Source organism: Schistocerca gregaria, chromosome 9 (genome assembly GCF_023897955.1).
Source record: "Schistocerca gregaria isolate iqSchGreg1 chromosome 9, iqSchGreg1.2, whole genome shotgun sequence".
Lineage (NCBI taxonomy): Eukaryota > Metazoa > Arthropoda > Insecta > Orthoptera > Acrididae > Schistocerca > Schistocerca gregaria.
Window position 1 is genome coordinate 194196381 of NC_064928.1, and position 24453 is coordinate 194220833.

At 38.4% G+C, this 24453-nt stretch overlaps 1 protein-coding gene across 5 annotated transcripts in view; it reads left to right on the forward strand.

Annotated features, from left to right (window-relative positions):
* The window catches only part of LOC126291547 (uncharacterized), a 115126-nt gene that overhangs the window by 76183 nt on the left and 14490 nt on the right, over positions 1-24453 (forward strand). For 4 of the 5 annotated variants that reach the window (XM_049985047.1, XM_049985049.1, XM_049985048.1 and 1 more), the window contains exons 11-13: positions 2975-3315; positions 9318-9670; positions 16301-16483. In XM_049985047.1, coding sequence (XP_049841004.1) covers positions 2975-3315; positions 9318-9670; positions 16301-16457 — 851 coding nt within the window. In that variant the 3' untranslated portion in view covers positions 16458-16483. The remainder of the gene's footprint in view (positions 1-2974; positions 3316-9317; positions 9671-16300; positions 16484-24453) is intronic. The other variant, XM_049985051.1, reaches the window with a different exon arrangement.

Genomic DNA, 24453 nt, shown 5'->3' on the forward strand with positions numbered 1-24453 from the left:
AAACTCAAGAAAACGTTTATAGACTCACATCAAATGATACAGGAAACGTGTGGTGACGAGTGTTACGAATGATTCACACAGTTTAAAAATGGCTAGACGGACATAAAAAATGACCCTCGTTCAGGACGGCCTTCGACATCTACCGAAGACGCTCATGTCAGGAACATCAATGAAATTTTTTGTGCAAATCGAAGACTGACTGTCAAAGAGATTGCAGAAGAATGTAGTATTTCAGTTGAATTACATCATGAAATACTGACACAGCATCTTGGAATACATTGCGTTGCCGCCAAGTTCATCCCACGACTCGTGAGTCAAAAGAAGAAAGACCTTCACCTAGCAATCTGTGAAGAATTTCTGGATCGCACAGAGGGGAATGAATGTTCCTTAAGAGATTCGTCCAGTGATGAAATGTGGGTCTACAGTTAAGATGTTGACACGAAGGTTCAGTCTTCACAGTGGGTCGGGAAAGCGCCTCCAAGACCAAAAAAAGCTCATCCGATTAGGTCAAGATTTCAAAGCCATACTGATAGTTTTCTTTGACTTTGAAGGATTAGTTCATCATGAATTCGTCCCACAGGGACAAATTGTTAATCGATGGTACTATCGCGACATGTTGTGACCCCTGCGAGAAATGTGGGAAGGAAACAGCCTGAAATGTGCCAAGACAATTCATGGCTCTTGCATCACAATTACGCACCTGCATATTCATCCCTGTTAGTGTGTGACTATTGAACAAAAAACAAAATCACTGTGCTGCCTCATCCTCCGTACTTTCCAGACCTTACCCCTATGGCCCTCCCCCCCCCTCCCTTACAAGGTTTTTATTTCCAGCAGTGCGTACCCATTTCAGTTCTAGTAAAAATGGTTTTGGGAAAACAGAAAGTGTTTTGTGTTCTATGTTTTGCACAGTGCAGGTCAGTAATAAGTGTTTAGCATCACTTTCATACTAGGCATGGCATGGATCCTCCTACAGCACAGAACATTAGGTGATGGCATGAACAATTCTGAGAAACAGATTGTTTGTGTAAAGGCAAAACTCTGGGCTATCCTCAAGTGTCTGACACAGAAGTCTAATGCATCCGCCATAGTTTCACAAGGAGTCTGCAGAAATCTATTCACCATGCAGCTCAACATGCCCCAGATGTTCGTCTGGCATGTATTGCGTCGATGTTTACACATGAAACCATCCAAAATTCAGCTACTGAAAGCTCTTTGTGAAGATGACAAAAAACAATGTGTAGTTCTGTAATTTAGTTCTTGGCAAGATGAAAGATTACAGTCTTCTGCTGCATTTAGTGTTTAGCGACAAGGCAATATTCCATTTAAATAGAAAGGTGAACTGTTATGATGTGAGAATGTGGGGTACAGAACAACCACATGAAGTTGTACAAAATGAGAGGGTCTCTCCAAAATTTAATGTGTTTCATGCAATTTTACAGGAAAAGGTGTATGGTCCATTTTTCTTTGCCGAGAACACTGTTAAGGAAGCACATATGTCAATATCTTTGAGAACTTTCTTTTCCCCCAGTTGAAGACTGACTGGAACGACTTCGTTTACCAAAAGGGTGGTGCACTACCACACTGGCATGTAGAAGTGCAGGAATTTTTTATTCAAAGGATTACTGAAAGATGGATTGGTCGCACTGGACCAAATGATTCCATCTTACATTACTGTCCTCCAAGGTCACCGGACCTAACTGTATGTGATTATTTCTTATGGGGATTTATAAAAGACTCTGTTTATGTGCTGCCGTTACAAGCAATGAATGAACTGAGGCACGCTCTCTGCAGTGTGGGAACAATTTGAATACCACATTGACATATCCCATGCATCTCAAGGTGGGCATATTGGGCACCAATGAAAAGGTATGGAGCAAAAAAAATAACTGTTTGAGTTTCCCATTCATCAAAAAGCAAAGTTCATTGTATATGCTTATTAGTTTCAGATATATAGACATTCCAAATTGGATGATTCTTTTTGATACACCCTGTATATGACGTGCATCGTAGGAGACAAATATCAACAATAGCATAAATTTCTGCAGGAGATGCTAGAAATCTAGATTGGGGCCTGTGGCATACTTACATGTTTCGTTCAGCTCTTTTGTCAACACTTGCCATTAGGTATTATAGGAACAACAGGAGGGGTGTTAGCTGCTGATTCTACACAGCCCATGAGAAAGTAGAGAGCAGACAATGTGTTTGGAAGTAAGAGATATTGTAACATTGTCACATCAGTGCAGAAGCAATATCCCCTGTGTTAAACTAGTTGTGTTCTTGGTTCCAACTCTAACCAGACAAATATTTCTGACAACACAAGGTAAGTTTCGCAGCTGCCTTCTGAGGGTGGTGATGGTGATGATAATTACAAATAGTGACGCCACCAACATACACACAGACTAAGATCATTGAGGATACTTATTGTCCACTATACAGTTTGCTGTACCTTTTGACATCAACTTGTATGAATAATTGTGGTTAATAGCAAGGTGCGTGGTGAAACTGCTAACCACTACAGCTGAATCAGTGCAATTGAGAGGGACGAAATTAAAAAATTATCCAGTTTCCTCAGTTGTGGCCCTACCATCCCATGGCAGCATGTCTCGAATAAGCAAGTGATACCACAGACGGCAGGATAAGTAAACAAACAAAGACAATGAAGATAAAAAAATTAATGTTAACAATTATTTTTGTTTATTTTATTTTTCCATGTATTATCAGAATGGTAGACAGCCAATAAATGCCATAAGTTTAGAATAGGTGAAATTTTAAATTTTTAGGCATTTCTCTTACATCAATAAAAGTTTATAATTTTGATTAGAAAGAATATAATAAAAAAATAATTTTTTTGTGGGAGTGTCTTGAAAAATGTGGTTGTCTTATTTTCAGGGTCATCTTATTCTCTGACAAATACACTATATTCATACACACCTGTGCAATATCTTGCTGATCACAATGTTGTTTTTTGCAGGTGATCTGGTCCTGTCGCCGCGCGCTTCTCATAGAGCAGCTACCTATGTGTCAAGCGTCCAACATCGTCTCCGTGCCTTCGACTACAATCCTCTTCAGAATAACAGTCGTCCCCAGCAAAAGCCCTTGACATCGTCGCCTAGTGCTTCCGATGCGGCTCGCAGAGGGATGGTAACGGAAACCAACTCGGTCTCGGTTATACCAGTGGGAGTGTCCGGTGAACCAGAGCCCCACGTCTTAGAGTTACCACTCCGTTCACCACCTGCCACGGCCAGTCCATTAGCTGTCCAGGGACAGCACATAGTCAGTCGATCCCCTGGCACCAACGGCGGTATGCGCAAGGTAATTGCTGCTTCTTTGATCATATTGCGAGATGGTTTTGTTGTACAGTAGTTATAGACCTTAGTCTGTACATTGAGCTAGCAACAAAGGGTGCTAGGAAGCAATTTGGGAAGGCAGTTAAAGCTTAGGGAGAAGAAATAAAATTTTGAGGTTTTCTATTAGCACTGTAATTCTGTCAGAGAATGCGAAGGATTTGGAACAGCATATGATATCAATGAGTAGGGTCTTGGAAAGAGATAATACAGTGGGAAAAAAATGTAAAATTGGGGTAATGGAATGTACTCTAGAAACGAGATGCGGTACACGAGTTTTGCTATTTGGGCAGTAAACTGACTGGTAAAAAAAGTGAAGCGTATATAAAATACAGACTATCAGTAGCAAAAAGAATTTCTGAAAAAAAAACACACTTACTCATATCAATTTGAATTTGTGATAGGAAGTTTATTCTGCAAAATTTGTTTGGAGTGACGCCTCATGTGGAAGTTTAATGTGGATGATAAGCAATTCAGACAAGAACAAAATAGAAGATTCTGAACTCAAGTCCAGACTACAACCCAAAAGTCTCAGCTTCGATTCACAGTCAAGACTAGTGTTTTTTGTTTGTCACTTAGCCCTTCCTTTATCTCTGGCAGTGTTTATCAGTGTTAAATATGTCAAGTTGCTCTTTGCTTCAGAGTTCTCATTTACTGCAGTCCCCTTTAACTAGTTTGGTAAGTCAGTGCAAAGGTCAGATAACGGAAAGGGCATATCAGCTACAAAAGGACGTTGTCTAGTAAAGCACTATGTGGTAAATAAGTGTTTGGGTTGATGGCAGCTTTATCTTAAAAATGACTTTTCGGATGTTTAGGCCTATACTAGGTAAAATTATCTCAGTCAGGATGCTGCCTCCTCTTTTCTCTAAACTTCATGTTAAACTCAACAAACTGCTGTTGTATAGATAATTTATTACAGCTCATCAGTCTGTATGGAAAACAAACTATAATTGTTTGGATCGGCATTAATCATGTGTTAGAGTTGGTTGTGAAAGGTTAGCACTGAACAGCAGTTGCAGCAACATCTTCATGGCAGACCAATCATTTGCATTGAAAATTCTAAACAGTGGGGTTGAAGAATTCAGTTGAGCCAAAATTCGGAAGGAACAACCTGTGCTTTTTACATGGAGAGCTGGCGACGCTGAGAGAACCAGAAACATAAGTTTCTCACTACAAACAACACTAATTTCTTCTCACTTAAGTAGTGACTTTTTTTATTGTAGCATTTAGCAAATTCATGACAAAAGGCAAATGGCAAATGGAACGGAAGTAGTTACTCAGTATGGTGAAGTTACACCTACGGTGACAAATGGAAAGGGGAATGTTCAAGTTCGTTGCTGTCAAATACGTAGATGATGAGATGGTACAATTGTCATGTACAAGCACAAAAAGAAGTAATAATTTTGACTTTGCGTTTTAGTGGTGGTTGTAAATATTTCCCCTGAATTATTTTTCTCTAAGGCCCTCAAAGAATGTTCTTGCGTGGAATATTCCCTGTGAAATCTGGAATACAATTTCAAATTTCTCAGGTTTCATCTTGATAAGCATTCTGTTGATTTTTTTAAAATTAAGATTAAATCTTGAGGAGGAAAGGATGGTAGTCCCTTTTGCATGTAATGATTTCTAGGAATCTTGTCCAGCAGAATCCAAACATTATTGCTTTTTTGTCCTTGATTAGCATTCCATGAATTTGTGGAAGATGGCTGACCGCCATTCAGAACTATACAACCTGTGGAAAATTGCCTATTTGTGTGCATTTCTCAAAGGATCCGTGTCTGTGATACAATATCCACGTCTATCTTCAGGAGTTCTGGGAACTGGGATGATGCAAAACTTTTTTTTATGTGTGTTGTATTCTGCTAAATGAAATGTCATGCTGAACTAAGTACTTCAGAGAATGTTCTGCATATTTTAGAAAGAGAATTTAGTTTGTGGGTCATTAAGTGATAATGGAGGGATGGCCAAGTATTCTGCACACCTGTGCACACTTCTCCCACTATCACACCATGCTGTCTGATGGGGAGTGGTGCAACTGTGAATGGATTGCAGTGGCTTGGTTTCACATTTCAATGCTCAACACCACAAAATTATAAAGAAAATAAATTTTCTGTATTATTTAATTAGTTGTAGTGTACTGGAGATACAATAGACTTTTTATCTGTCACCATATGGACAGGTACAGACCGTTTTGCACATTTTCATTACTCAGGTAGTCATGACTTATTTAATTTCATAAGAAAAATAACCTTCCACACAAACATGTGGATGGAAATAAGGTATCACATTTTCAACCTCATTATGGGGAGGTGGAAACTCTTATCAAGTCCTGAACAAAGCTGAGATGTACTGAGTAGTACCAGGACAGGCCAAGCTTCATACCACACGCACACAACACACTGTGCACATGTTCATTTCTGCACACTGTGAACAATGCTTTGATAAAGTATATATGTCTTTGTGACTAGTTCCGGGGGCACAGTCCCATTCCTTAACCTCTCATTCTTGCAATTAGACAAGCTGGTAGTGGCACTGGCCATACTTACAGCAGGACTTTATGGATAGGCACTCCTCAGTTTTCTCCATACTTCTAGGGTGTGGAGGTCCGTGTCCAGATATCACGTTTCTAAAGCAGTACAGTTTAGTTCTCAGAAAAATACCCAAAAAATCGCCTTCATATATGATCCAGGAGCTGTTGAGTACAACATCAACATTTAGACTACTGCACCAAAGTTAATGGCAGACAAGTGCATACTGCATAAGTCATGTAACCGCGAGGTCCCTGGTTCGAATCTAGCTAGGGCAATTTTTATACTTTATATAGATTCTATTTCTGTTGTCAAATAGAAATGTTAGTTACAGATATTGAATCATCATATTGAAAAAAAAAAAGCAGTAGCAGAAATTTTGTTTTCATATGATTAATAATTAAAAATAAAAATATTTTTGTTATAAAATTATTATTCAGTATTTGTTAATTGAAATTTCCTTCTGATACAAAATGTAGAATTTTAATAAAAATAAAGAAGTGTACCAAGAACCGAACCAGGAAACTTGTATTTATAAGACTTACATGCAATGTGCTCAGGTCTCAATGAATCTCGTAAAATGAGAGCAATGTTTTGTGCTTAAGGGGGGATGTAAAGGAAAATATAAACATTTATTTAAAGAATCATTACAGCCATATTTATTAATGTACAAATCTAAAATTTTACATGTGTAAAGCAAAAGAGCTGTGCTTTAACAGAAAAATATAATAAAATATGCAGGATTAATATTTTTTCCATAAATTTGAATTTTTTTTAAATTGTCTTTTTCATAAAAAGCAATAACTCGAATTCTAATAAATGCAGTTAATCTGAAAATGTTATTGTAGTGTCCTGAGAAGATTATAAGACCACTGAACTGCAGTTATTAATTTATGGTATGAATTGTATCACTAACAGAATTTTTAACTTTGCACATCCAGAATTAACTTTTTTTCCTACAATCAAGCATCTAAAAATCAGAATGTAAGTGCAGAATCTCATATTTTTTAGTTCTTGGAAGATAGCAACACTCTGTGAACAGTTCATGAAAATTTCATAGCATTAGTGCATATAATTCATGAGAAAAGGCTACTAATAACATAAAAAATTTAGGACAGTCCTACATGTACTAAGCTTACCTCAATTTTAAACTCCTCCACACTGATACTCATCATCCTCCAGGTTTCTCTTCTCTCCTCTTCAAATCTGCCTGGCCTGTGTTTGCAGGTAAGACATTGATCTGTTAGCTTTCTTGACCCTGCTCTTGTTGATGGTGTAAAATGCTTTTGTTGTTCACAAACCAGGATCTATATCAACTCTCTTCAGCACTTCAATTCTGCCATTATTTCTGTTATTGTAACATAAAACTGCATCATAGACACCTATTTTGAGTACTTCAAGTCCACAGAATGTCCTTTTTGAACATCTAATCCAAATTAAATTATGAGGCTTTCATTTGCACTTTGTGTTTTAATCGCATTCATAACAGTTTCTGGTAATGAGTGTTTATGTGAACGTCTCATTTTCGTTGTTGAACGTACACCAACCATCTTTTCGGCCACAGATTGTGCATTGGTGTTTGGTCATTGGATAGTTCATGGAAAAACAGCATGCCTCACTGCCTCTAAATTGTCTGTGTTTTTCCTAATAGCTCTCCCATAGAATAACTGAAGAGAATCAGTTTCTTTCAGAGTAAGCCTGCCTTTTTGTCCTAGTGGTCTTCCATCCTCAAGTACTTCATCTTTCTTCTCCTTCAGCAATCGATAAAGCCTACCACCAAGCCTCTTTTGGATGTAGCCAACACATTCCAGCTTTTCTATTGTTGTATTGTACAGATTTTTATCTGTTACAGCTTTGAACAAAGAGGAGTCCCCATCACCAACGTACTTAGCATATCTAACACCATACTGGTCCTTGGATCTGGAGAACATCCTCACAACTGCAACATCCTCCATGCCTCCACTTGAGCCACTATAATTTTTAGAGCATGCTAAGGCATGCTTTTCTTGCCACAGTTTCTCACTGTCTTCATTGTTGGAGATTTTCCTTGTTGCACACTGGTGGCAGTATTTAGACATAATTTCTATATCTATAACTTTACCTGAGTCAACACCAATAACAGATGCAACCCCATACATAGATATATGACCCCTTTTCATTCAGGTCACACACACACACACACACACACATCCGTAACATTTGTAGGAGATTCACTGTCATGAATATCTACCCCAGGATCTATTTCTTTTTGGTTTGTTTCAACCAGTTCCTCCACTGCTTTGTTCATAGAAACTTCAGCAGTATCGCGTACAGCATCAGACATTTCTTTATTTATTTTTTCAAACCTTGTACGAGGTGGAGGCATGTTCAGGAAACCACACAATACATTACCTCCTTCCCTGCCCTATGCAAGGCATCTCAGAACATATGTTAACCCAAAATTGCTTTCATAGGCTACCATAGTCAGTTTTTTTTAGGAGGAAAATGAAAATTCATAGCCGCACAAATTACAAATTAATTTAAGATCTCAAGCTGTTCCCACTCTTCTTTCTTCAACAACAATCACGCATTCCGTATTTTTACAACAGGTGAACATGAAAACTTAACAGCCTGGCAGAGAAGCTCTAAATCAATACGTCTGAATTCAGTGGTATCTATATCAACAGCATTCAAGCACCTGCACAATTCTCCTGTCCCAAGTTTCAGTGCTTATGTTCTTCATTTCAAGCTACTTCCTCCTTTTTGTTGGCAAACTGATTTTCACGAAACCCTGTTTCCTAAACACTGTTTTTTCACCACCCATTATGCATAAATCTTGACTTCCACGTAAAGGTTTGCAAATTCAACCTTCAACCTACTAATATGTATCAGTATTGTTGAAACGTAAATTAACCACTGCAAGAAAATTTTCAGGCAAAGATATAGACGTCGGCCAAAGATATCTCCGAGGAAATTTCCCAAATGTCGGAAAAGGAGGGAGTGGCCGCCAGTGAAGAGTTAATAAGTTTAACAATTTCAAGGCATTTCTAAAGCTGCTATCACAATAAAATCCACATACAACTTCAATTAAAGTGTGTAGATAAAAAATCATATTTTTAAAAACTGGTTTTTTGAACCTGCCCCCTCCCTCTGTGTGGCTGGCCACTGACTTTCAAATTTTACTTGTATGAAAAATACTGATGAGGTAGTTGTGTAGTTTGCATGTACAACATGCATTTTATAATGGGCAGGAACCATTAAACACCTCTAAAACCAAAAAAGAAAAACTGTGAAATGTAGGTGTGCAACACCTACTCCCAGAAAACATGTTTGTGTGTTTGTATTTATGTCAACTTGAAAAGCACACACACACACACACACACACACACACACACACACACACAGAGCCTGTGTAGTTTCTAAGTAGAGTACAAGTAATTAAGGTTGCTGTCCTAACTCTTTCCAGGTTATCTTGGATGGTAAGGTTACGAGTCCCACAGGTGGTTACATGCTGTCAATGGGCCGCGGTGGCGTGCTTGTACCGACTAGTGTCATGCAAGTGGGTGGGAGGACATACTTGTACACCCCCCCGTCTGTGAGCAACACGCGGCGGGTAGCAGTCACTGCCTCCGCTCCAGCGACAGCAGCTTCTACTGGTCGGCTAGTTACATCTCCAAGCGTCCCTGCCAGCAGTCCAATTGTCCCGCGTATAAGCAGTGTGCGGTCACTAGCTCCGCGGGCCTGGGACAGGGCAGCTGGTTCAAGCAGTAGCAACAGCAGTGCCACGACGACTGTAACGACAAAGTCTTCGCAGCCCAGGTAATTCTGTCCACTGTACCAAAATGTCTCTGTGAGTCATCTTGGTTTCTTTTTGTATCTGCTTCTTAGCACTCATGAATATTGTTTTACGTGTAAATGTAGACAAGCTTCTTTTCATATTTCACACAATAGATTTTTTTGCTGTTATGTAGTTAATTTAAGTGCACAAATATAATGTTGTATAATTGGAGAACTTTGGTAGGTTTCATTGCATGAAACTTGTCTTGTTTGAATGGTAGCATTCGAATGTGACCCATCAAAAGAAAACTGTTGGTCCTTGACATTTTTCTATTAATCACATACTGAAGAAGCAAAAGTAATGTTACAGTAGAGCATCAGCTATCCTAAACAACTGCAGTGGGGCTGCTCATTCAGGTAAATGGTTTTTCAGATAACTGTACCAGTGGTCCTAGGAATATTGTTGCCGTTGCTGTTGTTGTTTGTTGTTGTGGTGGTCTTCATTCCAAAGAATGATTTGGTGCATGTTAGTCTTCTGATTGTTAGCCCCTTCATCACCGCATAACTAGTGCAACCTAATCAAGTTGAATCTGCTTACAGTACTAAAGCTTTGGTCAGTCTCTACAGATGTTACCCTAAACCAAACTGACTGTTCATTGAAGCAGCAGGATGTTTCATATCAACTGATCCAGTGTTTTACTCAAGCTGTGCCATAAATTTCTTTTTTCACAATTCAATCCAGCACCTCATCATTAGTTATTCATTGCACCCATCCAATCTTCACTGTTCTTCTGGAGCACCACATTTAAAATTCTTCTATTCTGTGTTATTTATTGTTGGTGTTTCAGTTGTGTGTAGGACTTCACTCCATAGAAATACCTTCAGAAAATTCTTCCTGACATTTAAATTTTCATTTATGTTTTTCAGAAATGCTTTTCTTGCATTGCCAGCCTGCATTTTATTTTCTGTCTAGTTAGGCAGTCATCACTTATTCTTCTGCCCGAATTGCAGAATACACCTACTAGCTTAAGTGTCCTTTTCTATAGTCTAATTCTGTCTGCATCACCTAATTTAATTAAACTCATTTCCTTACCCTTGGTTTACTTTTGTTGATGTTCCTTTCATAACAGCTTTTCAAGACATTATCCAATTCATTCAACTGTTCTTCCAAAGCCATTACAGAGTGAGGTGGCACAGTGGTGGTTAGCACACTGGACTTGTGTTTGGGAGGACGACTGTTGAAACCCACATCCAGCTGCCCAGTTACAGGTTTTCCATGATTTCCCTAAAACGCTTCAGGCAAATGCTAGGATGGTTCCTTTGAAAGGGCCTGGCAGACTTCCTTTCTCATCCTTCCGCAATCCGAAGGGACTGATGACCTCACAGTTTGGTCACCTCCTCCCAACCAATCCAAATCCTTTGCTGTCTCACAGAGAGTAACTATGCCATCAGCAAATCTCAAGAATGTATGTCTTCCCTCTCAACTGTTCATAAGAATATGACACAAATAAACACTACACTAAACAGCAAACTGTAGGTTCGTGTTTTGTATCACATTTCTTATAAAGAACAAAAGTGACCACATATCCTTGTTTGAAGAGTTCAAAATGGCCATTAAAGTAGGCCAACACTTTAGGAAAAGTAGACCAAAATTTCTTTTTGATTGAGAGCTGAGATTTGTTTTTTTTCTTGTTGTTGCAAGCACTTCATTGTCATCTCTAGGTAGTGAAAGGCTTCCTCACTGGCTCATCCTTTTCAGTATTGTCATTGTTGCCAGGCTATTCCTATTTGATTTGAGGGTTTAGGTCGTCATTGACAATGGAATCTGTTTTGTCATTTGTCAGGTATTGATAATTATTGTCATCGCCACATTCCACCCAGTCTCAAATATTTTCCCATTCACAGTCTTCAAATCCTCAACATTTTAGAATCATACTGGTCAGTTCAAATAAAAATTGATTCATTTATAGTTCTTCAGGTGCAAAAATAGACCAGTCTAAAGTAAGGAAAGTATTAGAAGATATATACAGTGCTTAAATCCCATTTTCCTGCTTTTTTTTTTTAGTTTTCTCTGCAAATTTCCATCTTATTGTCAACTACAATCACAAATTTTACAATGTTATCAGTGTTCTTTGTAATGCATGTGGTTGCTTCTTTTCCAACTCCATATTCTCGAGCTGAGCTTCATCCACAAACATCTTTCTTCAACTGGTCTGTTGCTTTATCAGAATCTCAAATAATAACACATTCATGTTTTGTTGGCATTGTGAACAGCATGACAACAGGATGATCTGTCACAAGCAAGGATTCAGAGGTTAAAATAGAACAGAAACAATGACAGTTGGCAGGGCAGGGGTATCACGGAACTGGCCAACAGCACAACTTGCAAATTTCATTTTGCCATCTGGAACACTTTCGGTTAACTGATGTTACTTGTGGTCAGTATTTGGATAATTGATGCTTTACTGGCTGCTGTAGATCTTGTTAACACAGCATACATGAAGTTGTTGTAAATGAACAAAGAAGCCAGATGCAGAGTAGCTCGCTCTCCATTCTAAGAATGCTTTCTCTATCCAGCTTTAATCCAGTCCTACAGCCTGCAGTCATCACCTTTTTAGAAAACTACAAGCAGATGTCACTGATGTGTATGTGGCAGTAATCTTCACCCAAGAATTGTCAGATTTTTTGTGTTGGTGATGTGCACGATTTCTCTTACTCTTGTTCTTTGCCACATTAGTGAAAGAGTTGTTACAATCAACTTTGGTCCTATTAAGGTAATATTCCTTCCACATGACTCATCCGAGAATCTCAGCCAAGTTCATTGCAGAGTGTAAATCAGTAGAATGAACTTGACATTGTCTTACAGATTTTTCCAGTTTTAGCAAGTTTTCCTGAAAACTTCCATCAGAATGGCAGTGTGCTCCATATCCCATGTTTGATGTATCACTTCATCAACAAATGTATTTTCTGTGGCCTTTGGAAACAGCTCCAGTTTATTTTCATGTGTATATCGTATGTTCTGTGGATAAAACATGTTTATCCCTGTGCTTTTCTTCTCTATGGTATGCAACTGAACAAGTAAAATCTGCCGAGTGATTAAGAATCATCCAACATTTCCTCAAAGTCCTAGTTTCCTTGGTGTTGCATCCATTCATTCATCTATAACCATATCAAAGAGAGAAGTCTGAGGTGCATATGTCACTTTTGGATTGCATTTACCATCTATTGGAAAAAGTGGCTCATGTTGTTGTTGTTGAAAAACTAAATGGAAATATTATTGACTGATTGTAGGTGGTGTATACATACAAATAGACAGTTATGCAGTTTTACAGGTGTTTTGAAGACACTTTAGATTTTGCAAAAGAGGATGCACATGTCATCAAGGAAAAGTAAGGAAGGTCTGAAGGAGTGATTCTAGTAAATCACATTCAGATTGCAATTGAAACATAAAGTGTATCCTAATGAGGAGGTTTCTGAGAAATTTTTTGGACACTACTGGATATAAGTGAAAAAATACAGTGCACTTAAGTAGAAAATTTGACAGCTACAGTGCCCAGATACAGTTATTTGGGAAGCAGCACAATACGATTGAAATTGAACCTGACAGTACAAAAGTAAATGTGTTAAGCCTTTCCCCCAAAAGAAGTATCACAGAACACATCCTTGTGGTGGTATGGGGGCAAATGACGAACATTACACAAATTAAGGCCAAAGTGCAAATCCAGAAGTACTTACATTAACATCTCCCAGTTGAACGAACTACTTCTGCCGAAGACTATCCCACTTACTGGATGTAACCAATTTTTTGATTGGCTTTTGTGAAGGAAGAACTATATGCCATTATACATTGAAAAGAAAGAAGTACTAATTACTGGAAAAGTGTTAAAACCACTTGATGGGTGTTTGTATTTAGGACAATTAAAGAGAGTGACGAGATATGCAGAAAAATAGAGAAACAAACAGTGAAAAATCCAAGTAGATTGCTACTCACCATATTGAGGCGGCAGAAGGGCACATTGAAAGTGGACAATTAGATATTATAAACTACTGCACATTCTTCAGAGGTCGACACATTCATACATGCACAACTTCTGCAGTGTGTGTGTGTGTGTGTGTGTGTGTGTGTGTGTGTGTCTTCTATATCTCTGAAGAAAGACTCTGTACACTCCACTTACAGTGTACATGTTTGTCATCACCATGGCGCCTGTGTGATGAGTAGCAACCCATCCTATTTCAGAATCAACAGAAGAGGAGAGCAGAAATGACCTGGAGTAGTGTTCTTGGTCAATTGAAAACACTCCAGGCCATTTCTGCTCTCCTGTTGACTCTGAAATAGGATGGGTTGCTACTCATCACACAGGCGCAATGGTGATGACAAACGTGTACGCGGTAAGTGGAGTGGACAGAGTCTTTCTTCAGAGATATAGAAAAACACACACACACACACACACACACACACACACACACGGTGGACGTTGTAAATGTATGAATGTGTTTCTTAAATTGAGCTTCATATTTATCTGGAATGGAAAGATTTCAATCAGTGTGCACTACCAGTCATTAATTATAGCTGTGAGACATGACCTTTCAGTTCCCGAAAGCATACAAAGAAGATGGTTGTTCGATGGGTAATGGTGTAATGCATGTTGGGAATTACTCTGAAAGATAGGGAAACAAAATAGAGTGGAATATGTGCTTTCGACTGTGGATAGAGGTTGGATCAGTGAATTTCTTTTCAGATTCCAAGAGATAAGATTGGACAAAACAGGTGACCTTAATGGTAGATGAGTGGGTGACATCAGCAAACCTGGGGAGGCAACATGCATAAAACATGGTGAGGCAACGTACATTTATGTAACTTAAGACTGCAACCTATTGAGAATCCTGCAGGCAGTTTATAGATCCTGATGTGTATCTGGATGATGCAGTGGTTGCAGTGGCAATTTTTGTGATATTACTGAAGCCTCTGAGGGAAAAAAAAAACCACTAAACCTATGTGATACAGTTCTGTGAAAATGGCATTTCCTTTGGAATGTCTTGACATTTTATGCAAAAGGCTCACATCAGTGTGAGAAATTAAAAGTTCTGTCTTTAAGCTGGTGGTAAGATCATGTATTATGTTCAGTCTTAGTGAAAATATACAGTTTTCTCTTTGTCCAGTAATTTGTAGTCACCTTACAGTGTGTTGGTCGTTATCCTTCAGACTGATACTGGAATAGTTCCTACTGCAAGATTCCTTTAATCCATCTGTATTCAGTTAAACTAGGGTACCACGTCTTATGAGATTGTCATAAGAGGCAGTGAAACCCCATGAGAAAATAAATATGGTAATGTGGCCCAATAAGAATGCACAATTTAAATTACAAACCATTTTTTTCTGATCAATTGGAAATGCTTGATATTGCTCACTTGTCAGCTAGAAACATTGCAGATGATGAAAATGAATTGAATTGCTCTCAAACGACACACTGTCACTGTCAAAATGTATTATAAACATGGGGAAAGTTCTTCTGTGACTCACTGCAAATTGCATTTTCAGTTTCTTGACAAGTTGACTAGTAATTGAAAAGTTTAAAGAAATTGTTTAGTTCCTGATGATAAGCTACAAAAATGACGAAGTAACAAATATTCTGAAAAAGTTACTTCAGCAAATCAGAGTGTAACTCAGTCATCAAACCACAATTTTCAATTGATCACAAGAACTGAACATTTCAAGGAGACTTGTGCAGTGAATTCTAAGTAATTTTATTCATCTGCACAGCTACAAGGGTCAACTGATGCACTTACTACTGCCAGCTGACCATTTGCATCAGAGTGAATTTTCCAATTGGGTGCTGGAAAACCAAAATGTGGATCACAATTTGGGAAGGAATGTCATCATAATGGCACATTCCCAACTGGACAGCTTCACCAACAGGCATAAATATCACATTTGAGATGACAATAATCCTAGACTAACACTTCGACAACTGGTATATGCGCAATGATCCACTGTCTGGTGCTGATTTTGAGCAAATGAAATGCTGCAGGTGATGCTGTGATGGTGTATTTTGGCACAACATGAGTTTCTTTGCCCCCAGTTTAGGGGGACGGGAGCAGTCCGCAAAAACTCGTGGCTCCACCAAGATGGCATCACCTGTTACACTGCATGTGAATTGTGCACATTGTTGCAAGAGAAATTTTTTGTGTTAACTCACCCAACAGAGACCGAAATTGTCCACCAATAGCTTGCAACGCGTTGCGTGGTTTTATGTGAAGTCATGTTTGTGAGGAATGTCGGCGTGAACAGTTTCGCACATTTCCAACTGGACAGCTACATCACTGAAGTGAAGTGTCACATTTATGATAACGAGAATACTTGAGAATTTTTGAACAAAGTTTCTGCAGACGTTTGTGTGATGTCATTTTCCACATGTAAGTGCCTTATACACCAATGAATGTAAAATAAAAACATTCCAAGTAGCTAATGTGCTTCATTCAAAAATTAAATTTTGCATTCTTATTGGGGGGGCACCCTTTTTCACAAGTTGTGCAGGGTGTAAAAGTTGTTCAGCCAGATACTTATTACAGTAATATGAACTTGGAGATTAAAATTTTGTGTAATTTTGGGTTGTGGTTGTCAGTGTTCCAGAATGTGAGCATTAGATTGTACTGTAGTGACTTTGCCCACAGGCTATCGGTGACAGTTGTGCCCAAGAGTGGTACAACAAGCACCTCTTTGCCAAAAGGTTCTGTCCCTGGTCCAAAACCAAGCACCATAGTGACACCCACTGGCATCGTGCTGAGCCGTAACTTAGATGTCACCATGTCACCTGTGTCCCCGCAGTAAAAAAAAAAGTGTGTTTATACTTTCAGGTAATTGTCAGTGATAGAATAGAGATTGTGTAACAGCATGTGTGTATAACTCTCTTGTCGCTCTTCTTGTCTGACGCTGGCTGCGGACTGTGGGTGAATCTGAAAATCTGTACCTCAGAGTCTTTGTTCATCAGAACTCTATTCTAACTGCAGGATGTTTCTGATATTTGGCTTTCTATTTTCCACTGTAACTGGTGGCTGCTTCAAAATTTTAACAGATAGTGCATTTAAAATAGCTTGTGTAGTCCCTTATGTTTCCTATTCAGTCTATTTCTCTATTAACACTGTGCCTATAAGCACATTCCACTTTCTGTTTTCTCAATCAACTTATTAGCGCATGCCTTAATTAAACTTAAAAGCACATCTGTCTCAGTTGTGCTCCCTTCTCTCTTCAGTGATTTAAATATGTGAAAGACTAACAAGGCAAGTCTGTAAATTGGACCTCATGTATCAAAGTGTGCAAGAAAACCACATGTAGTTGACTACGACTGGCAAAAGTATAATGGTGTGTTTACAAAACATATTTAATGGTTTACGTTTAAAATTTGCCGTAGACACACGTTTGTGTTGGCAGTGTTCACCAAGAGGAACAAAGAAGTGCAATAATGTTTTTGTCTAGGATTGATAGTTAGTTTACCAAATTAAGTTGTGTAATTTATCACCACATTGTGTTAGCAATGGACACACCTAATGGCCACTATTTGGTTGTATTATTTGTACATAGAACAGTTTCGTTATGGTAATATTGCCAACATTTGTTTAAGAATCGTGAAAGGAGGTTGTATACACGAGAGAGAACTAGAGAGAAAGAAGGGTTTCAGACAGATTGTATAACGCTAAGACAGAGATTTGAAAACCAAAACTCTGAACTAAATTTTAAAACTGCAAAACATTTCTAGGGTCGTAAGTGGACTATGACTGTAACTTATTGGTGGTTCTGCTTATTGAAACGAGTTAAGGACACAGTACTTGATTAAATTAAAAGAATCTCAGACATTGTTGAGAGTTACTCAGGGAGCTTTAGGCAAAGACTGTTTGAAATGGGGGAAAGGACTACAACAGAAGACAAATTTGTAGCCGTGAGAGATGTTACTGAGAAGGCAATGTAGGATCAAGTATATAAACAGGCAAGGCCTATTAGGAATCCTTGGACAAGATGCAGGATATAGAACTTAACTGATGTAAGGAGAAAATATAGAATTGCAGCAGGTAAAAGAGCAAACTGGTGGCTAAAAAATGAGACTTACACATTGTGCAAAATGTGCTAGAGGACAAATGCAAGGCTGTAGAAGAATGCATGGCCAAGGAAAAGACAGGTGTCACTTATAGCAAAATTAGAGATGGAAAAAAGAGGTGATATTCCAAGCCTATGTTAAATCTTTCACTGCTGTGGATGTGTATATGTGTGCCGCTTAGGTTTTCGTGCAGTGCTATGAGATGTCTGCATGCATCCCGAGTTGCCGACCTCTCATTCTGTGGACAAGTTACTTTCATATCTCGGTGAATAAAAAAGTTTGTCATTTAATATAGAACAGATGTGCCTCACTGTGTGCTCTAGTTTGGGGGGAGGCAGGCCTCATTTCGGTAGCTGTAATCATTTATGAGATATGAGGGTTGTTATGACCACATAATCCATGATGTTTAATGACATGAATGGGCACGTCGCACGTGACTGTGTGTCATATACAAAACCCAATAACTCGAGAACGAAATGAGATTTCGTCCTGTTCTCAATTTTAAATAAAATTTGATTTATTATCTACATTTCATTTACTGCAATGTATGAACTAAAATCAACTAAGTGTAAGATGTGCAAAACTAAAGTTTTTTCACTTAATAGTTTTCAAAAATCAGTTAATAAATATTTCGTATTAGCCAGAATGCTCTCTCTCTCTGCTCAGTAACCAGTATTTGATGAGCAATACGGCCGTAACAAAAGCCTCCCTCAGCGCAGAATGCAGGGAGCACGTCTATAGCAATGAAAAAGTGTAAACGAAAGGAGAAAGTTGATAGATAGAATGTACGTATTGAAGTGATGTAAAAGGGAAACGAGCTTGAGGACACAATTGTAGAAAAAAGAGCAAGTAGGTGAAGATGAGGACAGTACTGCCAGAAGAATTTGGCAGAGCATTGAAAAACCAAAACTGGATCAAGACCCTTGGATTAAATGGCATTCTCTCTGAATTATTGAGATTCTTGGCAGAGCCAGGCATGACAAAACTATTCCATCTGGTGTGGTTGAGAGACACAAAACAACATAATTGTAATTCCAGCCATGGCAGGTGCTGACAAGTGAGAGCATTACCAAACTATTGGATTAATAAGTCATTTTTGCAAGACACTGACTCAAATTATTTACAGAAGAAAGGAAAAACTAGTAGAAGTTGATATTGGGGAAGATCAATTTGGGTTCTAGAGAAATGTAGGAATGCATGAGGCAATACTGACCATAGGACCTGTGTTTATAACATTTGGAGAGTTAGGGAAAGCTTTTGACATTGCTGACTAGCATTCAGTCTTTGGAATTCTGAAGGTACAAAGGGTAAAATATAGATATCTATAAAACTTCTTTAGAGAGTAGGAGATGAGGTACTGGCAGAAGTAAAGGTGTGAGGACAGGTCATGAGCGTTGCTTGGGTAGCTCAGTCGGTAGACCAGTTGCCCGCGAAAGGCGGCTGTCCCGACTTAGAGTTGTGGTGCAGCACACAGCTTTAATCCGCAAGGAAGTTTTAACTTGCACAGAAATCAGACTGCAATTGTAAAAGTCAAAGCACATGAAAAAGAGTCAGTAGTTGAGAAGGAAGCGAGACAGGGTTGCAGCCTCTCCCCGATGTTATTTAAACTGTACATTGCACAAGCTTTGAAGGAAACAAAGGAGAAATTTAGAAAGAGAATTAAAGTTTGCGGAACAAAAATAAATCGTTTTAGGGTTGGTGGTGACATTGTAATTAGGTAGATTGACTCAATAACTAATGAGCAAGTGCTGAATTGAGTTTGGGAAAAAAGGAAATTTATGGCACACCCTGACTAAAAGAAGGAATTGACTGATAGGTCCCATCCTCAGAAAAAAAAGATCATGAGTTTTATTATGGAAGGAAGTGTATTTTTCTTTGGGGGGGGGGGGGATAAAATTATACAGGGAGACAGATTCAAATTTTGCAAACGTGTTGAAGTGGGTGGAGAGGCTTACACAGGAGAGACCAGTATGGAGAGCTGCAGCAAACAAGACCACATCTACCTAATAATAATAATAATTATTATTATTATTATTATTTCATCCGTATGTATTATATGTTTTCCTTGTTTTACAATAAAATACTCTGTCTGGTGCATCGTATTAGTTTGTTTTAGTCGTCGTGCTACCTTCCACTAGGAGAGGGGGGGAGGGAGCAGTCACTTCCTGTGTGACTCTCATATCTTATCGATAAGTTAACACCGGTGACACAGCAGTTGCAAAACACGCAGTTTGTTAAATAAACTACAGGTCCTATGGAAAAAAAATTTTTACTCTTTCTTGTTCACCTAAATAACCACTTAATAGTTCAATAAACAGCTGGCGAGAAATGCCCTTTTTTCCACACACTTTGAAACACCAATTTTTGTCATAGACTTCCCTTGTAAGTCATAACCTCTCTTGTAAGCTTAAGAATTCTTTAATTCAGTAATTTATTACATTTTTTCTCGGGTTTTCAGTCAAATAATAATGGTAAAAGTGTGCAATATTTCATCAAAAAATCAATTCAATAGTCAGACGCTGTGAAAATAAAATGAAGCCCTTGAGATGTAAAACACAGAAAAAGTACTATAAGTAGTCACAGTTTAAAAAACAATTTATTGTTTTGTTATTAATTTGGGCTAAGTGTTTCTCAGATGATAGCATTTTACTAGTTTCATCTACAATGTCAAAGAATGAAAGATCTTAAGAGTGTATAAAGCAGTCTCGCATTTCTGGCAAAGGGACAGTAATGTGCTGACATACAAGGAATTAACATAAGTTTGTACATGGTGCATGGATGGAATTATGCTACTGCATTTTTATCTACAGTAACAGAGAAGTCATAGCTGCACTTTTAGCAATATTATTCGGCTGTAAACTCAAGAACAATATGTATGTTAGTATCTTGAAATATGGTATCTATACAACCATTATTCATTTTCAGTTGCATAATTTTATAACTTCAGTTTGCATGTGCTTCTTCATGTTCATTCTACTTTTATCCATAAATATTTTTAAGCATCAAATGTATTAAGAATGTTGCAGAGTATGTGATTTCAGGCTTTCTGAGCATATTCCAAAATCTTATCACGTGATCAGCCGAGTGGTGGTTTTCTCTTATCGCAATGTTTCAATGACTTTCATACCCATCATTGTCAGGTGAAGTATCAGGATGCTGTGCCGATGTGCAGCCATGTTTGTATTACCTCTTTGACAATAGTGTCCCAGAACCCTCTTGGCATTGCATAGTCCAACACTTCACGCACAGATGATTGGTACAAAACTCGCTGAAACATTGTGACAAGATGACTCCACAATTTGGGTGATCATTCGAGGAGATTTAGTCGATGTTACAGAATATTATGTCATTCGTATCTTTAATTTTGTCACATCTAAAAATGTTTTACATGTTTTATGAATTAAACCATTGCTTTACACTTTTTGTGATTTTTAACCTGATAATTTTGAATACAAATTCACGTCTTGCTTCCCTAAATGGCATACAATGACATTTTTTACTAATGAGTTGTAGATTATGTACCTTCAATTTTAATTTTCATTCTTGCTGGGACATGGTGAGACTGTACCAAGAGAGAATGTTCTGTTTAATTATTGGACACTTTGAACTAATAACATTAATTTGAGTTTTTGGAAACCTAATGTAATTGGATAGGTAAAACAATCTGCTCACCAAGCAATGGTAGGAGGACACACTTATAATACCCTGTTAGTCCTATTTGGTAGGGGACCCACACACATGCAATGACCTAGAACCATTTGCATGAGTGGTTTAAATGAATGTTTGGCCAGCAAAAGTGCAGATGTACAATTAGAAAGTCAGTAACTGAGTACAGTATAAACCCACTTTTACGTTCCTAGAATTACAGTTTTCCCGCCATTTACAACATTTTTTATCACTCCCATCAACTTTCCTACGTCCACAATCTTAATTCGCACCAAATTTTGCGTCAGCATATTTATAATTTTCCCACAATTTATGCTTTATAAAAAAATGTTTGTGAAGAAGAAAGTGACACTGGTATGATGTTGGACATCAAGTAGTGTTTACATATGGTATATGGTTAAGTTTCTTGGCACCAAGGTGCTGGAGTTCAACCAGTAAACGTGTAAAAGTTGGAACAATTCGTGTTGTACCTCCCACCACTGCCAAGTTCTACTTGGTGTGGTGGCTGATGGGGATATCATGACCAATTACAACCATTCCAAACACCAAACTGCACCTGCATAATGTCGTGATTGTTGTGAACGTCCTCACACCTTTGCCAATTCACATTTCACACGTTTCATCGTTTGGCTACTTGTAGCACTAGTTGCCACCTTCACTCCCTCTGTGTTGCTCAAATGTTTTTGGTCTATACATGGTGCCAATTACCTATTTTTTCATGCTGAGCAAACCATGTTTCAAGGATTTATTCTCATTGTCAAAAGTAGTATTTATGTGTGGTTTTTTTTATGATGATACACAGACATTGAGAAAGACTGATTCCAGTTCAGGAGACGCAGAACAACAAGAGAGACAGAACAACACGTATGTAAACACCTCATAAAGAACTTGTGCTTGGCAACAAGATAAAATACATAAATGGTGCAGTGTTTCATTATTTAAAAAATGAATGACAGCTGCAGGCTTTCCGAAAACGTCGGTTATGATGTATGAAATTGAGTCAGATGTTTCTACTGCCCAGACAGTTAACTGTTCCCATTACATCAGCAGTTTTTATTAGATAATAAACAAGTCCCTGACAAGTATTTTGACGCCTATTATGCACTTATACAAATAGCACAAACAAGCAGGGGATACCCTATATGTAACTTTTACAGCTTAAAACATTATTTTCTACATTTTACATTTTCTTGCATTCCACACCATTTTTTGAAGTCCCTTGAAAAGTGGAAAAGCTGGGCTTCACTGTATTTTTGTTTCAAATTCTGTATGCATATGTTTAGAAACTCTACTCTTACCTTCTGTGTAGATTCAGAATGATGATCTGATGTGACAAGTTTCTAAACCTTCTGGCAAATACAGAGAGATATAATTTTTTATGTTAGTTTTGCTTCATTTTCCTCTACTGTAACAACCAGTGTTACAGCTTAATCATACAGTGAAGGCTTTTGTGGCCCATGTTCTCTCCACTTAAAACTTCCAGGCTGAGACTGCTTCCTGACATTTCGTCTCCAACTGCGGGAGACATCTTCCAAGGTAAAACGGCTGCTGCCACTAAGGCTTGAGGGGCTCTCACATTTAGAGAGCATATGGAGTGGCAGCCATCTGGAAAAGTTTTTCTCCTGTCCATTAATAGAATTATGGATCACGTCTTGAATGTTTTGGCCAAGCATGGGACTGAAATGATCTGTAGACCCACCAGGAAGATTAGTGAACATTTAAGAATGGCAAAAGGTGCACAGCACCCCCAGCAACATCTGGATATATAAAATTCTGTGCAGTTGTGAACAAATGTATATTGGATCCACGAAAAGCACATTTGTAGCCAAATACAAAAGGAACTGTCATTTGGGACATAACAAAAAGTGACTGTTAATAATTTTAATATAAAAGGTGGTGGTTTGAAGTTAGAAAAATATGGACATAAACTTTGCGCCAATAGAATGACACTCAATTATTTTTAATAGAGAATGATGATGCCATGCAGAGACAGTCGCACAGTTGGCATCGCATGAAATATGGCAGTGCTCTTTGTGTGCTGTATAAATGCAAGAGCCCCTCAAACCCTAGTGGGAGTAGCCTTTTTACCTAAGAAGATGGCTCATAAAATTGGAGACAAGTCAGGAAGCAGTTTCGTACATCAATCATGGCCTCTCAGCCCGGAAGTTTTAACTGAAGAGTGTGTCCGTCCCTTGGTTACAAATTCTATGAGCTGCATCAATTCAAGTAATTGTTTAGCATGAAACTCTGGGAATGTTCCCCATCCCACCCTACTCCCCCCATGTGAGAGTTTATGGTGCACATTATAGGCTTTGATTGTATTGGAGGAAAGTTCAGTTGAGAAAACAGATTATTTTTGAGACAGAATAACTGTTTACTACCTATCTTGAGTAGGTGAAATGTGTAGTACTGCCAGTAGGCATACACGAAAATGAAAAGTTACATCTCGTCCTAGTTTTTGAAACTAATAGTTCCTTCCTCAGGAAGGAGACAGATAAAAGTTGGGAAGGATTAAAAAGGAAGGCAAGTCACTCGGACCGCAGGATGAGAGAGGTCCAGCTGTAGTTAGTTTTTGGGTACACAAAGATGAAGAGGGTGGTGTCAGAGAGGGCTCTGTGGTGGAACACATGACAAAATTGTGAATGAAGTTGTTCAATTTGTTTGTGTATCATCACGGGCTTGTCTTTGAAGTTTTGCCGATATTTTTCTTACTGCGGCTTTGGGTTCACTCACTGATATTTCTGTGGAGCATGAGCCAGAATGTTTGTTTCACCATTCCCACTGACCAAGTATTGCCATTTCTTCCACACCCTCATGAGAAGTGCTGTGCGCACTGCTGTCTTCGAAGACAACAGCAGCTGTGATCATAGGACCACACGTGTATACATTCCTTGATTGACAGACACCAGTGCATCCTGCCACACATTGATTGGCCTGCTAAATCATCCTATCTTAAACCCCATAAAAATGTCTGTAACTGAATGAGCAGCAGGTGAAACGTAGCAGTCAACATCCCCACAGTTTGGTACAGTTCTTCGGTAAACTGACATGGGAGCGAGTCAGTCCCCA